Source organism: Miniopterus schreibersii, assembly GCF_964146895.1.
Source record: "Miniopterus schreibersii genome assembly, chromosome: X".
In the NCBI taxonomy this organism is placed as follows: domain Eukaryota; kingdom Metazoa; phylum Chordata; class Mammalia; order Chiroptera; family Miniopteridae; genus Miniopterus; species Miniopterus schreibersii.
The window spans coordinates 93,021,190-93,039,088 of NC_138104.1; the positions used below are offsets into that span (position 1 = coordinate 93,021,190).

Below are 17,899 nucleotides of genomic sequence, written 5' to 3' on the forward strand. Positions count from 1 at the left end.
AAAATGGCATGACTAGATTAAATAATTCCACCTGCCACATCATAGAAACACATTGAGAAGACTTGCTAACAATTAGTCTAGTGAGAAGGGCCTTTTAGGAGTGGTGAAAAAAACATGTGTGGTCCTTTTATTATGTTAATGCAATCCCTTCTTGTAGGCATTCGAGTCATAGTATCATCTTAACGGTCCCAGGAATAATATTTTCCACAAGAACTGCATGTATCACTGAGAAGCAAATGAGCAAGGGGAAAAGACAGGAATGAAACCCACAGAATAGTCACTTACATACAAGATATAACAGGTAAGAGTAAAATTAATGAGGTATCTAGTGGAGTGGCAGTGCCCTAGAAGCAAAGTATTTGGCCACGGAAGGAAAGGCGTGCCGCTCTGCACTGCCTATGTGGCTCTTCCTCAGGCAAGGAGGATGGGTCAGAGAGTTTTTTAAGGGGTTCCTCTTTACTCTATAAAAATAAAAGTTGTGAGATTCAATATAAATTGGCCCATTTACAGCCCTGTGGGTGACGTCACCATCATCTGTGAATCAAAAAGTCATCACTTTACTGGACAAACATCCAACAACTCACTCCACTCCTCTTGTCTGCAACAACAGAATTTAATATTCAGACTGGCAAATTAAAACGATTCACAGCGCTCAGCTGCTCTGCAGAACTGATTATAATGTGAATCCGATTTCATTCCTGCTACAGTCGGTCCCTTCTCCGCTGTCTTTCCCAGGGACTGCAGGCGGGGGTCTCTTTCCCTGGCTAGGCTCCTGATGGAAACAAACTGGGATATTTATCAACTAGGTTCTACCTATTCTAAGATACAATGAAATACCCAGAGAGGGAGCAAACCTCAGATTAAAAGGCTTGCTTAGAATTATTTTTCAGGAGTTTACAACAGTGAAAAAAAAAAAAAAAACTAGGCAGAATTAATCAAGTTTAATTGCAATTTTAGAATTTTGAATTGTTAGATGAGTAGGGTGACAAAAAGAGTGTGAAAAATCTTTGGGCCGTATCTTTATGCACCACAACTATACGCAGACTGCCTTTTAACAAACACACGAAATCTGATCAATTTATAGAACTGGAGTTTTTAAAAAAACCAGTCTGTCTGAAGATTATAGCAGTGTTGAGTTTACTAATTTTTAATGGTGAATAAAAATCAGATTTCTAGAGACAAATAAAAAAAATGGCACTTGAGTTACTTTCCAATATACCATAAGAAGATATTTTCATAGTAAGGTATGTCTTTAAAAATGTAGATGAACATTTCTAAGCATATTCAGTTGAAAAAGTTTTTTTTAAGTTTTAACAGTGACCCAAACACATTTCTTTATTGTATTTAAAAAAGACTGAGCTCAAACATGACTAAATGCAAAAGAATTGATAAGATGACAGGTTTTTCCGTGTTGTATTAGAAAAACATTAAGACCCAAATTCTCAAACCTAGCAAGACCCCTGTGGTATATGCAATAACATGCAGCATACACCTTTAAAAACAGATTAAGGAGTAATGTTGGCCTTGCTTGAAGTGCCCATTTACTAATTCGTGAACTTCACAAAGTACACACTTCACAGAGACAACCAGTTACGGTCAATTCAGTCAAAACTATGTAGTCATCGTTAGTAGAAAAGTAACAGAAAAAAATTTTACACAGATGACAAGTGGGCCCCTTAAAATGTTAATGTCATGCCTTATGGAAATTATGTCCACTGAAAGTTAAATAATTAAGCATTTAAAACTTAACCATAGGTGAAAACTTATTTAAGAGCTCAGTAAATAATTCATGTAGGTTTTACAATACCATGAACTACAATACAAATTAGATAGCAAAACATTACCCTGAATTCATCTAAAATTATAGTCTGAGTAAGTTACCAGTAGAACACTATATTCTAAATGTAAATTTTAAACAAAAGAGAACCTGTTTAGGAGATAGGCTATACTTGGAGGGCACTTTTGCTTAGAGCAATAAACAGTTCTGAAAATGTGTGATCATACATTTTCAAAAACATATTCTAAAAATACAGTTGTGTTGTGAAGCACAGAGAGAATAATTTGAGTGCTTAAAGCAAAAGAGGTAGGCAGCTTTCACGAAAGTGGGCAGGTACCACTGCTAGGGGACAAAGGCAAATGAAAGGCCTAGAGCGTTTCTTGGGACACATTAAGAAGAGTAAGTTAATAAAAAGAAAAATAAACTGTAGTTTTAACAAGCAAGTTAAAGTCTAGTACCAGTGGACAAGGGAAATGTTGAAAAGATATCAAATTGGATTTATCGTACTAGGTTAGCATCAGCATGTAAGCTTTTCGGTATCAATAAGACCAGAGAAGAAGAAATCATAAGACTTAATATTTAGACATCGGTCATGCTACCATACAGCTCCATTCCAGCTTTAGCCAAAACACAACTGTGGCTACATTTCACTATTAGATGCTATTTCACAGAATGAATATATATATTTAAAGTTATATGCTGCCGCCTGCTCCTGTCATTAATAATCTAAGAGCTTTTCCATGTATGTGAAGACATGAATAAAAAACAAAACCAAAACAAACTAGCTTATTTACCAAAATCTTTACTTGCATAATATGAAAATTGTTTTTTTGAGATGAGACTTTGCAGAGGCAATATGCAAAGCACATTAAGGGCTTGAGCGAGTCAGACATTTATGGAAATATTTTCCTGCAGGAATTGGCTTTCTGTAACAGTTCTTAATCAAGGGTAGCCCTAGGAGGGAGACAGAGTCAAGTGCTGATTCCTGTCCATGTACTTAAATCATTTGTTATGTACGTCATCTACAGTACTGAGCAGATAGTAGCAAATGACTTTTAAATTTTGAAAAGACTCTATGATTTAAAAACACATTGACTGTAGTTCAACAAAGATCAATCATACTGTAACGAAGTTTAAGGCTCATCTAAAATTCCTTACTGTAATAACACAATGCAATAATTAATTTAAAAGAAACAGTCTTATTCAGATGAATTTTACCTTTTGGTAGATAGGCCAGACCATAGTAATTTTAAAGACTCTGGATAGAGGCTATGACGGACTGACTTTTTTTTTTTAACAGAGAGAAGGAATGAGACCTCTCCTTTGTTCCAACAGAAGTGCTTTCAAGGAAAAAAAACGGCTCTTCTGCCCTACCCTCTCTCTCCATCCCTGTTAGAGGCATGCTACTCTCAAAAGAAACCAGTCAGTGGTTTTAAACTGTGCTCCAGAAGGCCTAGAGGTTCCTTAGAGGTGCCTTGTGGACAGGAAGAAGGAGAGGTGGCTTCTAGGCCTCCCTCCACTCAAAAGAAAGGAAAAGAAAATGAAACTGGTTAATTTGTGTTTTCGTCATAAGGTATGATTTTAGGATCTCTCACCTTTCTCCATATAATTATGCATTTTCTATTTTTTTTCCAAGTAATTATTTGAACACAGGCTAGGGAAAATGCATTTATTTACTCTTTTATTCTACCAATATTCATAATGGAAACTGTGGCGAAAAGAATGATAAACGACTACTGTTAGACATATGACCAAGCCTACATACATTTTCACTGAAGTTAACTTAGGGCTGAAACAGCAGTTACACACCTGTCTCACCAAAATAATTTCAGTGACCCAAAACACGTCCTAAGTATTTTACAAAAATTTTAATAAAATATGCCATACCCTGACTAATGTTTTTAAATGCTGTAAAACCAATCAGACCAAGCCATTTCTTGACAGCATCAACTGTCTTGAAGACTATAAAATAAGACGCTGTGGCGATCTGGATTTCACTTTGTGTCATAAGTGGTATGAGTCTTGTTAATTATGATATTTTTACCTGACAGATGACATACGACACGGTATCTCCAGCTTTCACCTTTCTGCCTCCTTGAGAATTGATCCAGAGGGCGACATGTACATGAGGTAGGCTTTTTTTATCAGGGTAATCCTGAGGATCCTTTGTCAATGCCTAAAAGAGAAAAAGAGGGAACAAAACGTCCCAAACTTTAAAATAAAACCCTCCTCACACAGCTATACATTAATACATCTTTGCTAGAATCATACTAGCCACATAAACATAAAAATGACAGAAGCTATATGTAGAAAACACTGTCACAGAATCTTTATAGACATTCTATCCTCAAGTCTCCTCTCTCCTTCATTTAGTAACTCATATAACCAGATGCAACCTTGACGAAGAAGAAATACAAGTTTATGGGCCATGGCACATAATACTTAACATATAAAAAATTAAGACTATAAATTCAGTCTTAGAGTTTCTCCTAATGTTTGTGATTCTCTCACTGAATTAATGATCAGTTAGGACTGATGGACGATGGATAACAGCCACTATGACTTAAGGATGTGTTTCTCAAAAGCTTCTCTAGCCCAAATAAATCCCAAAGGTACCGTAAATCACTGGATTTACTCCCATTGTCAACTGAAGCTCTACAAAAGCAGAACGATGAGCCTGTAACAGAAAGTAAGCACCAGGAGAGTAGGAACACGCAGCCCTGCTCACAGCTGCACTCAGCGCTCAGAATGATACCTGACACACAGTAGCAACCAAATGTTTGCAGAATAAATGATGTCACTATTCTGCAATAACTCACTAAGTTCAAGCACTGTAAAGTAGTGCAAGATGAATGAAACAGTCACTGGCCTAAGTCATCTGCTATTAGTAGACGACTCCCCATTACACAAAAGAAAAAAACCAAAACTCTAAAATAAGCTACATGAGCCATAAGGGAGATGCAAACACAGAGTTCTGAGAGAGTTTAGGCAGGCAAAAATCATTTCCATCTGAGAGAAGAAATCATGGGAGAAAAAAACTTAAGCAGGCACATGAAGGAAAAACAAGATTTTAAGAAAAGGTGACAGGAGCAAGATTCCAGGCAGAGAAAAAAGCAAAAGTTAAAAGCAAGAGGTGAGAAAAAATACAGTCTAATGGGCTGGAACTCAATATGCACAAGGGAAAGAGGGAAATACCTAGCTCTGTAAGAAGTGTGTTTCAAAAGGCAAGAGAAAGGACAGGGAACAAGGTTCTGTGTGACTAAGTCACCTAAGTGTGGTCCACAGACCCCTGGGAGGTTCCCGACACCCTTGAAGAGGGCCACGAGATCAGAACTATTTTCCTAACAATACTATTGGCACTGGTGATGCAGAAGCAATGGTCAGTAAAGGTGCTGGGCCTTACAGCCATGAATCAGGGCAGCAGCACCAAACTGTACTAACAATCATTGTATTTTTCACCACCACACACTCTGAGTTTAAAAAAAAAAAAAAAAAAGGCCAGTTTCACTTAAGAATGTTCTTGATGAAGCAGAAAAAATTATTAATTTTTAAAGCTCTTGACCCTTGAGTATAAGGCTACTGTTTTATGTGACAAAACAGGAAGCATGCACGAGACCCGTCTACTGTACACTGACGAACAAAGGTTCCTTGAGGAAACGCACTGTAACTGTTTGAGTTGCAAGCTAAACTAGCTGCTTTTTCCATGGAGCACACTTTTTACTTGAAAGAATGACAGGACAACTACAGCTATTCTAACTTGGGTATCTGGCAGATGACCTGTCAAAAAAAGAACCAAGTGAGCCTGACGCGTCAAGGAAAACAACTAACAGTATATATTGTCTATAATAAAATTCAAGCTTTCAAGCGCAAATTAGAATTTTGGAAAACTTGTTTCTACCTCTGTGAGCATGACAGTTTCCCAACACTTAAAGACTCTTCTGATGATATAAGTAGGAACATTTTAAATGTGATTTTTGATACTCTACAATAAAATGTGTCAAAATCTGGAAGATTTGTGTAACTCGGGGAACCAGCATTGAACAAATGACCAAAGCATAATGTCATGCATGGGTAAAATATCCACTCAAAGCACAACACAGACCAATAGAGTTTAATGTAAGAGAGTATGCAAAGTTCAGTGATATGGTTTCAGATTCCACATTATAAATAACCTTTAAAAATACTACTTAGAGAGTTTTAGTGCAGAATCAAAGAAGAATATGCACAATTATCTGAAAAAATTACTGAAATACATCTCCTTTTTCCAACTACATATTTGTGTGGAACTGGATTTTCTTCCTATACTCAACCTAAATCACACATCACAACAAACTGGATGCACAAGCAGATGGGAGAATCCAGATGTCTCCCCCTAACATGGACATTCAAGAGATCTGCAAAATTGTAAAATGCTGCTGCTCCTTCCTCTGGTTAATTTGTTTTTGGTTTGAAATATACAGTTATTTTTCATGGAAAACTGTTATTTTTGTAATCCCATGATGGGTTTATTGCTAGGTTAAATAAATTAACAAATGCTTTTAAAATTTCTCAGTATTAATTTCTAACACAATAAATATCAACACAAACCACATAAACAAGGCTCTTAGAGGCCACAATTATTTTCAGAATATGAAGGTGCCCTGAAGCTGGGAAATTTGAGAACTGCTATAGTAGAATAAAGAAGGTCCTCAAACATGACTGCACATACCCACATTATATACACTTTCTAAATCAGACATTCAGTGTAGGAGAGTGCCTAGGAAACTCTCCAAGTATTTGAATCTCCTCAAACTTGAATTATACGAAGTCTTGATTGACTCAGTTGGGTAATAGTGCATAGGAATCTTAATCAATATAATTCTACTTAAGAAAACCATTATCTTCTCCAATTGACTATACTTCAGTGCAATGTTAAGAAATTCTGAATTTCATCTGACATACTTTCCAATTATTAAATTGGAACTATTTGGAGGTTTTACAAGCTAGTTTTAGAAGGCCTGATTTTGGGGGGGGGGGGGAATGCTTCCTAGTGGTTTAGACTCAAGTTAGCCAGGGCTATAAAAATGAGCTGTCACATTTGGTGGGGGGAAAAATGCACAGCCCCATCACACTAAGTATCAACTATTATTGCTAATAATAATAATGATAATAATAATATGTCACTATAAGTTGATAATTATCAGAGCTGAGTGATGGATACATAGGGGTTCATGATACTATTCTATTTCTGTATGTTAAAAATTTTCAATAATAACTTTAAAATAACAAAACTGTAGACTGTTCATCAGAACTGGGAGATTGCCAGTGTGTCTATGACTCCAGGTTTCTTTTTTTTTTTTTAATATGTTTTTATTAATTTCAGAGAGAGGAAGGGAGAGGGAGAGAGAGAAACATCAATGATGAGAGAGTGTCATTGATCGGCTGCCTCCTGCACGCCCCCGACAGGATGGAGCCCGCAGCCCGGGCACATGCCCCAACTAGGAATCGAACCCTGACCTCCTGGTTCATAGGTTGATGCTCAGCACTGAGCCACGGCAGCCGGGCGCTCCAGGTTTCTTTGCACCCTAATAATACCGTCTCATCATTCATATGAGATGACGGTGTGGGCAACTATCCTAAAGGACACGTGCTCAGTATTATTTTGCCAATAATGTAGTCATGTTTAGACTGAGCCTTCCAAACTCACGGAATCCCTTGTGAGAGAGGGCCCACACTTCTAAGAAGGCAGATAGTACCAAGGATACAGTCTGCAGAATAGATGCTAAAATTGGTCAAAGGAAGACTGAAGTTAGAACTCTTACTCATTGAAATTTCTGAGAAAGAGACAAAACAAAATCTAAAAGGAAACCACTTTCTAGATGTCACAAGAGATTCTATGCCAACAGGTTTACACTGCATCACTTAAAGTGAAGAGCCAGTGCCAAGGCACATATTCTTTTAAAATGTTTCAGTATTTTTTACTTTTCATGTATAAATAAATATCTTCTTTTGGGACTTTAAAGATATCACGGGTCAAGGTATAATAAACAAGTGACTTACCTAAGAATAAATACAAATCATAAGGATATACATAGAAAATATTCATTCTCTCCAGGAATCAAAGAAATGTAAATTAAATCAAACAGTGAAAATTTTTTCATATCCATTATGGTAGCAATGTTTTATTTAAATATCACCAATGAAATATCACCAATACAGACAAATCTGTGGTGAAATTGGCACATATTTTGTTATTATCAATTGGCATCACTCTTTTGCAAAGCAATTTGACAAGAGCCATACAGATCTTCATATCTTTTGACTCAAATATTTCACTTCAAGGAACCTAAACTAAGAAAGTAATTCATCCAAAAGCAAAAAGGTAAATGGACAAAGATGTTTAATGTATTTACAATAGCAAAAATAAATAATTTAAATAATCAAACATTAAGATGTATCAGTAAAATATAAGATTAACACATTGATTTACATGATTGTTTTTAAGGTAATATAGAAACGTGAAAAAAACTGCTTATGTTAAATGAAAGTAGATTTCAAAATAAAATATTATAATTGCTGCAACGTAAAAATGTTCTCAAGAGTAAAATGTGCAAAAATGGCAAGCATTACTTTTTTTTCTATTGACGGTATTTCTTTTTAAGAATGTATTTTTATTTTTAAATTACAGTTTATATTCAGTATTATTTTGTATGAGTTTCAGGTGTACAGCATAGTAGTTAGACAATCATATACTTTACAAAGTCAGGTGGCTACTGAAAATATCGGGGCAAGCATTACTTTTAACACAGGGGTATTATGATTGAGTTTTAATTCTAAAATTTCCATTTAGTATAATGATTAGAGTTTTTAAAATTAAAATGATCTTTTATGAGCTCTGACAACAAAAATCTATTTATCGCAAAACTGATAAAATGGTAGGGAACTTACTTTTTTTGAATGGAAAAAAAAATTTGTAACCCAACATTTTGTATGACACAACATGTAGGATACCTGGATTTTATTTTTTCAAATTAGGTAAGAAAAAAAAATATTCCCTATTTTCAACAACTAAGACTGCCCATAAAGTATAACTTAAAACTATGTCCGAAACAACCGCCTGATCACAGGAGGAAGAATCACCTCCTGTGAAGTTACACACACACACACACACACACATACACGCATGCAAGCTCTCTCTCAGCTCACAGGCCCGCCCCCAAATAACTATAACTTGGGAGGACTGTGAAGAAGGCAGTGCTCTCTAGTCCCTGAAACATCAACTGTATCCCTCCATGGAAGCTCTAGAAAGAAGGCTTCCCGGAGAGAGGGAAGGCCCTGCGCAGACAGCACTTTCACCGGCTGGAAGGGAAGAGTGCTATGCTAATGCTCGATCTGTGAGCTAGTTGTTAAGCAGCTTTCATCAGCAGCTAGGACTTATCCCAATCGCAAGGCTGAGGTAGTCCTTCAGCTCTCTGAAGGAGAGGAAGCCCCGTGGCAGCAGCTGGGCTCAGGGACAAATGCCACATTTACCTTGTTAATTTCAAACTGGCTCACTGGGACCCTGCCATTCAGCACATCTTCTCCAATTTCTATTAACCTCCTCTGAATATTTTCCACGATAGTGTCCCGGCTTTGATCAGAAAGAATCTGGCCAATGACGAAGCTGCAAAAAAAGAGAGGAGGTGATTTTTTTAATATCATACTTCATTAATACAGGAGAAAAAGGAAGATAAATGCCATTAGATTAACATGTGGCCAGGAACTGTATTACACGCTAACATGAGGGTTAATGTCTAAAAGGCTGTCACTATTCTTTTTTGAACATTAACTCTACCAAAGGTTTACCAACCTTGTAATGTCAGGTTTGCCCTTAGACATATAGATCGTTTTTAATGCAGCATCTAATGCTTCATACAAAATACAGACAGAAAAGGTATGTGGTTCCATTGTATGTTTAAGCAATTACAAAATTCAAAAGCAGTTATATTCTATTCATAAGTTAAAATGTTAGAAGGCAAGTATTTCACTTTCCTCATAAAGCACCAAAGTGTTCTCTGATATCAAGATGTCATCTCTGCCTGACATGACCATTAGCTAGGTAAGTAGAAATATAAAGTTCTTTATGCAAATTTTAAAGCAATCCAAATATTCCAAACTTTTCTTTCTTCAGCTTCATTATATTGCTGTGTTCTCTAACCTTATGCTATCCCTTAAAAACTTCATGTTATTCTACCAGACTCTCCCAAAAAAGAAAAAAAAAGAAAACGAAAAAGAGTAAGGAAGCCAATATTTTATCCATTTCCGAGAAAAATGCAGAGCGAGGGTTTGACAGCTGCATTATAATTTGTCAGAAAAAGAACCCTGACAAAAACATTTGTATAGCTTTAATTACTAATACATTTCTAACTCAGAGAAATTTACTTCTATTATGATGCATCTTTTCTTAGAAAACACAGAGCTGAAGAGAACACTCTAATCGACAGTCTATACAAAGCACTTTCATCTTTGGGTACATTTGGGGGCAATGAAGCATTTCAAACTACATCTCATAAAAGGCTATCAGTGACCTATACTCGGACGACCAACTTTGCTAATCAAGAGTAGTTTGCAGAAGCAACAATTGCTCAATCTCCTCACTTGAAAACAAGAGGAAGAATGGAAAGTAAAACATGCTGACATTCAGCAACATTAAAATTAATTTAAAATTTCGTTTTAAAGAAAAAAATTTCCATTTTCAGAATTGCTCAGGATCGCAAACCAAGAATATTTGGAAAGATGGTAGAGAAAGTACCTAAAAATTCTTTTTCATTTTCTAAATGGGTGTTTTATAAATTAATATGACCCTAAAACAAAAACAGGTCTTAATATAATCTTCAGTCTCAGGTGCAAAGCTAGGGGGTCACTCATGACGTTTATTATTTCCAAGGTACATATGGTATTTCAGAACTAGCTCTTAAGTTAACCTGAGGTTAGTAAGAATCGTTACACACAAATGACATCGCTGGGAACAAAGTCTCACTCCACGGCCCACTTTGAATCCCAGAACCCTGTAAGCCATAAAATGGGGATGTCCTAACAATTATGTTCCTAAAGAGGCTCTAGGGTGGTTCAGGAACACAATACAAGGCACTTGCTAACAGGAATATTAAAGCAAAACAATACAAAAAACAAAACAACATTAAACAACACCAACTCTGTAAGGATCCAAAATGTGAAGGTTTACCCTCACGAGTAAAAACTCAGGAGATACATTCTACAGCAAGCATCTTATTGAGCGAGTGTGGCTTTTCCTAAGTTTTAATCTATCTATAAAACTCCACTCCAAATAAGTAAGAATTATAAACATGTAATTATAAAAACAGCAAAAAAGAAGCTGTGCCCTCATGCTCGGAAGAATCACAGTGTTGTCCACGTCATTAACACCTGAATTTTTAAAAGACAAACAACAAAATAAAAAACCAAAGCAGAACTCACTTTCCAGTGTCTTTAGCAAGATCACACCAGTCTCTTCTAACTATATCTAACCCTTTCAGCTCCTGTTTGGTGGTGTAATTCCCATCCGACGTTGGCTCTACAACCAGAGCAGCGTATTTCTTTTTCTTCAGCAGCAGCAGAGACTTGAAAATTCCATCAATGTCGATTTCGAGCAGTTTGTACAACTTATTCACTTCACTTTTCACCTGTGAAAATTTCAATCATTAATACGAGCTTCTCAAACATCTAACAGGGAGAAGACGAACATGCTACAAATGCCCAAGAGTTAACCTAAACAGAACTTGAAGTCATACAAGACTAGAATGCATTTACTCAGCATATGGAACATGGTATTATGTTGGGTCCGGCGCAAGAACACTGAGAAAGCACAGGGACAGGACTGGCAGGGTCAGCCTTGAGAATTATAAAAACTATGAAATAGTATTTTTTAAATCTAAAATCTAAGAGCATATGTACTTACCCTTAAACTACTAAATTACTTAGAGATTATAGAGTCCAACAAGTAGATATGTGGCCAGAAATAAATAAAACTTGAACTATTAAAATAATGTCTATAATCTCCCTGTACCTTGAAAATAAGCACTTTAAATATAAGCAAACAGATATATGCTGAACAAATAAATGAACAGTCACCTGCTCTTTATTGATAGGGACATGGCACAGACTGTCGCCTCTAGGGAAAATAGTTTTTCAAGATCCAATATGAGCACAATATGCGAGGTTTGCTCTCAAGTGAAGACTATAGCTTAAGTTTCATACATTTCAGAGAGGAAAGGTAGGAAGGTGTTTGTAAGATGGTACCTTAGTTTTAGTTTATTGGGACAATATCTTAACATAGTAAGTGCTCAAGAAATACCAATTGTGCTAATTGTGAACTGCAATCAGGAGGCTACAAATGATTATTTTTAAATGTCCCCATGCCTTTTCAAATATATTTTAAGTACTGCTATTCAAATTAGAGACGTGTGTATAGGTATGTATGTAGGTGTGTATCCATATCTATCAGTGTATGAAAGGCATCCGAACACTACTAGAGACATTTCTCCTTATGAATGACAGTGTGATAAGTACTAACTTGATCACATCTTAAGCTTACCACTCAGACTGTTCTCAAAGGCAAAACATATCTATCATTAAAAAAAAATTTCCTTTTAATTTTATCCAAGCACACAATGTAGATATACATGAATTAATGAAGTTCCATGTTAAAAACAATTCACGAAAATAGATAAAACAGATAATTTTATCAAATTATCTCACCTTGTTTCCCAATTTAAATACTTCTTCCAGATTGGTGCTATTGGTGTTTATCATAATTGAATCTGTATCTCCATAAATAACTTCAAGATTCATCTAATGAAAAGCAAAAATTATAAAAATTAACAACTAAAACATGATGACCATTATGCACAATGAAACACGATTTTCCATAATACAGAAATTACAGGTTCCATGGATTTTTCCAAAGGTTATATTTATTCTTATCCGTATGGTCAGGAGTGTACAACTGAAGATTAAGACCCAAAAACCAGAAAGGCGAACACAGCCACATTAAAACATCTCCCTAATTTTCTTAAAACAAACAAATATTACAGTGGCAGGGAAAGTGTCTAGTTTCAATGGGAACAAAATGTGTAACTGAGTAATACAGAGGAGGGTAAGAGACTAGGAAAGGGGGGCTGTATTTACCCACTGGAGCACAAGCTTAGTGGTCATGGCAATTTATGAAACAGAAACATAATAGGATTTTAAAATTCAGAGGCACAAATCCATATTAAATTCTTAACAGTTTCAAACAGTATTTAGTAGAATACGAAGAGTGCCAAAAAAATCAATCACAGCAAACAACACTAGAGCACATACAGTATAAAGGCCTGGAAGTAAACTCTAATTAGCACTGTTACTAATTTGCTTGAAACACTCGCATATAGGCTTCAAGCAGCGGCTAGATCATATCAGTGTTAGTAAAAGAAAAAAAGCTACAATCCATTAGGGGGGATTATAAACGTAAACCAGACATCCTAAGAAGCCATTTCCAGTCTGTTTGGGTTGCAATTTTCCTTGAATACAAAATGTCACCACGAATGATATTTAAAAGTTGTCATAGGATGAAAACACTCAGCATTACCTTCTGTACCATCTCTTTCGTATGCATCAAAATCTAAATGAAACAGAAAGTCAAGATTAGTGCATTACATAACCACAAACACATAAATATAAGCACATAAAGAGGTAGCCCGATGAGTTGTCATTTCCATATATTTTTGGAGCTACAATTCTCAAAATAACAATAACATCAACATAATCCAAAGATAAATGTACCTCTGTGCTGATTCTTAGAGATATGTAAGGAGATCTACTGTAAAGATCTTTTTAATAAACATGTATAATAAAAATACAGTAAGTTCTCACTTAACATCATGGGTAGGTTCTTGGAAACTGAGACTTGAAACGACATATGAGGAAACCAATGTTACCATAGGCTAATTAATATAAACAAGAGCCGAGCTCCTATGACATATTTCCTATGGTCACAAAAACATCACCAAACTTCTAAATAAACACCCCAAATACTTCTGATGTTAAACACTGAAATAAAGATGAGCTACACATACATTTTAGAAAGATGAAGAAAAACAAGAAAATTCTTTTCCATCCCACCTATTCCAGCTTAGAGTCACCAGTGGCCAGAGCCTATCCTGGCAGCTCAGGGCACCCTGGACAGGACGTCCTCCCATCACAGGGCACACTCACACCCACAGCCACGCTCACTCACACTGGGACAGTGTAGACGCGCCAGTTCCCCTCACACGCACAGCTCTGGGACGTGGGAGGAAAGCGGAGTGCCTGGAGAACACACGCGCAGACATGGGCAGAATATGCAACCTCCACAGTCAGTGGCCCCATCTGGGAAGATTTTTTTCTCATCAATATTATAATGAAATGACAAACAAAATGAAATTATTCGAGAACTGACTGTATCCCTTTAATATGGCAAAAAGGCAAACTATTCTCATTACTAATATTTTAAAAAACACTTTATTAAATTTATTGAGGTGACAATGGTTAATATGAACATATAGGTTTCAGGTATGGGTTTCTGTCACAAGATCTGTATATTGCTCTGTGTGCCCACCACCCAAAGCCATATCTTCTCCTGTCATTACTAATATTTAAATAGAACTGCATGGCAAATAAATAAATAACTTGACAGCATTTCAAAGCTGGCAATTCTTACAGTATTCAGGATCTTAAAAAGTAATATATATATAACATATCAGGTTTAAATTTCTTCTCTACACTAAGTTTCTTGAAGGCAGAAAGCAGACCTTCACTATAGTCCCCGGGGCTAGCACAGTGCCCAGTACAGAGGTGGGGCTCAATAAACATTCAGTGAATGAAGACAATCATACAGATCATATCTCTAGATAGGTTTGTCCCCAGGCCCGTACGGCTATAAGGCTAGACACATACAGGTTATAATGTGGATATAAAAGAAAAACAAAAAACCCAGACATAAATTATCAAGGGCCAGATCAGAAGTAACACAAATTGAACAAATTTTGCTTGGGGTGATGCGCGTACGATGCAGTGTGCAGATGATGTTTTATCGAGTTATACACTTGAAACCTGTGTGGTTTTGCCAACCAATGTCACCCCAATAAATTCAATAAAGAAAATATATCTTGTGAAAAAAAAAGTAACATAACAGAATGAGCACTCAGTGCGTGTATGTAGGGGGACAGATACTGTACTGCAAGCATCTCATGTATTTTCTCCAATGACCCCAAGAGATAACCATCATAAATATCCTCATTTGTTAGATGCAAAATAAAGAGGAAAGAATTAATTTGTCCCAGTAAGTGACAGAGCAAGGATAAGAACCTAAGCACTCTGCCTCCGGAGCACGGGCCCTGAGGCACTCCATGCTACTTTTGCTCCACTATCACCCATCTTTCAAAGCATCGATCTAAACCGGAAGTCACTTTTCCAATGGGCCAGATAGATTTACTTCACTTCTATTTATTTTTCCTACTTTCAGTAGTCCTCGTGGTCAACTAAGCTCAAACCTCGTATCATTTCCGTCTTTCTTGTCCTTCATATTACAGAGCCCTGTAAATCCTGACCTTAGGATATCTTTTATATCTACCCATTCCATTCCATTTCCATTGCCCCTGCCCTCTATTACTATCTCCCAATTTTGTTGGCATTCATTGTCCCATGTTCTCAGGGAAGGAAGCCCTTCCCCTGCCCTGGTGGTGGTGAATACTGATTAGGCAAACCAGTGGTTTTAATAGTGGCTGTACAGTGGGATCACCTGAGAGTCTTTTTAAAAATACCAATACCTGGCCCTAGCAATTTTTTTTAAACAGCTCTCAAGATGATTCTTATGCTGCAGGTGGGGTTAAGGACCACTGGCCCAAGATAATCATGGTAATCCCATCCTGGAAACAGTTTTTAGTTCACTCCTCAACTAGACCACAATCACAGCACATGTTTGTGCCTAATACCAGGCTTCGTATGTAACAGGCACTTAAAACACTGTTCGCTAGCTGACTGGGAGGTCTCAGTAATCCCAATTACTTTTCTACTAGGCACTAAAATTCAGTTCACTCATAACAAACATTTACTCTCCTCCATTTCATCATCTTTTTTTTAAAAAAAAATATGACTTTATTGATTTCAGAGACAGAGAGAGAGAGAGAGAGAGAGAAACATCAATGATGAGAGTCATTGATCGGCTGCCTCCCGCACGCCCCCCAGTGGGGATGGAGCCCGCAACCCGGGCCTGTGCCCTCACCAGGAATAGAACCTCGATCGCCTGGATCATAGGTCGATACTCAACCGCTGAGCCACGCCGGCCCAGCTCATCTTCATTTTTTTAACATTTAAAGTACAGGGACGGCATTGTGGGGAAATGCCTGGCAACGCCTTTGGGAAAAGGGCAGAAATGAGATCCACCCGAGTCAAGTTAATCACAGTGAGGACAGAACCACTCCGCCCCTGCCCTGCTAGGCTTAGATTTACGACTGCACAAGGTAACTGCTGCGGGCCACGTAAAACACCTCAGGACCCACCTGCCGACCTCTCACGCACGGCCACTGTGCGCAGGCAGTAACCGGTTCCTTGCGCTCTTCTTTACGCCGGAACCAAACCGACTAGGTCAGCCCTGAGGGCACCTCCATGCGAACTGGCCACCTTCACCTCTCAGATCCATCGCCCACCCCGCTCTGTCCTGCCACCGACTCACAACCGCTTCCACGCACAATCGGAGGGCGCTACCAAAATGGCTTTCTCTTTAGTGGCAGAAACCTCTTGGTGGATGTTTTGCACAGAAACGGTAGCAAACTAACCACTGCCTTTTTGTAACCTACCACTTTACCTTAGGGATTATTCCATACCCGCACATCAAGGCTGCCCTATTCTTTTTTGATGACTACAGAGTATTCCATTGCATGAACTGATCGTGGTTTAACTCGTGCTCTATTACTGAACACGTATGTTATTTCTAATCTTTGCCTTTCTAACCAACTTCAACAAATAATCCTAATACACGTGGAATCTGCCAATATTCCAGTAACAAGATAAACTCCTCCAAGAAGACTTACTGGGTTAAAGGTTATATATTTAGTTAAAATTTTTGGATAACTATAGTCAAATAGCTCTCCACAGAGGCTGTACTAATTTCTGTGGACAGTGTTAATCACCATCTTTCCAGCAGGACTCAACAGCAGATGACGACAATGCTGTCTCAAGTTCAAGGTCCTCTCCGCAGCTTGTCAAGTCTTCAGCATCTCCTAGGCCAGACAACCCAGAGCACGCTGAGCGCAGTGCTTCTCCTGCTTCCTCACTAAGCAGTTCTAGATGGTGGCCACCCAGTCCCAATGCTAATGAGCAGGGTCACCCCAAAGCTGCTCTCAATTCAAACTGCTCACTGGGGAAGGCTCAGCTGCTGGGTAGCCAGGGGACTACCAAAACCTCAAGACCTAGCAGAGGGCCTAACACACAGGAGCTATCAATGAATATTAGTAGAATGCTCAATGTGTAATCCTAAGGGGTAGGCGGTATTATAATAAGCCCCATTTCACAGAGGAGGAAAATCAGGCTCTGTGATTTTGCCCAAAGCAACAGAGCCAGTCAAGAGCTTGATCTAGAAACTGGGCCTTATGTTTCATTTTCTTTTCACTGAGTCTCACTGCCTTGCTAAAAAGCCTATACCACAGGAATGTTCTGGAAGCCAATAATCAAAAACACACATTACAGATATTTTCCCCATTAAGGAAATGCATTTTACAAAAAAGCCACAGGTATCCAGAAAGGTCTACTAGACACAAGGTACAGTGATTACAAGATGACCGCTTATAAGTTCTCTTAACAGTGACAAGCCTAATATTAAAGCTACCCACTCTGACAGAAAATCATTTTGTAAGTGCCAACAGCTAGAAAACGGGGCTATAAAGGCTTGCTAAATTCATTAATAAGGCAGTCTGCAGTTATCTGATTTCACAGCAACACCTGCATATTTATCTACTCATTACCAATTGGATGATGGAATTTTTCAAGCACATTTCAAAAATCTGCCAACTTCAAATGTAAAAAAATAAACTTTGTGGTTAATTTTTCCCTTAACAAAGTACAGCTGTTGAG

At 37.5% G+C, this 17,899-nt stretch overlaps 1 protein-coding gene across 1 annotated transcript in view; it reads right to left on the minus strand.

Moving 5' to 3' along the window:
- The window catches only part of POLA1 (DNA polymerase alpha 1, catalytic subunit), a 267,019-nt gene that overhangs the window by 151,316 nt on the left and 97,804 nt on the right, over positions 1-17,899 (minus strand). The window contains exons 27-31 of the mRNA XM_081126508.1: positions 13,380-13,412; positions 12,512-12,604; positions 11,231-11,436; positions 9,287-9,419; positions 3,822-3,953 (exon numbers count right to left, since the gene is read on the minus strand). Coding sequence (XP_080982634.1) covers positions 3,822-3,953; positions 9,287-9,419; positions 11,231-11,436; positions 12,512-12,604; positions 13,380-13,412 — 597 coding nt within the window. The remainder of the gene's footprint in view (positions 1-3,821; positions 3,954-9,286; positions 9,420-11,230; positions 11,437-12,511; positions 12,605-13,379; positions 13,413-17,899) is intronic.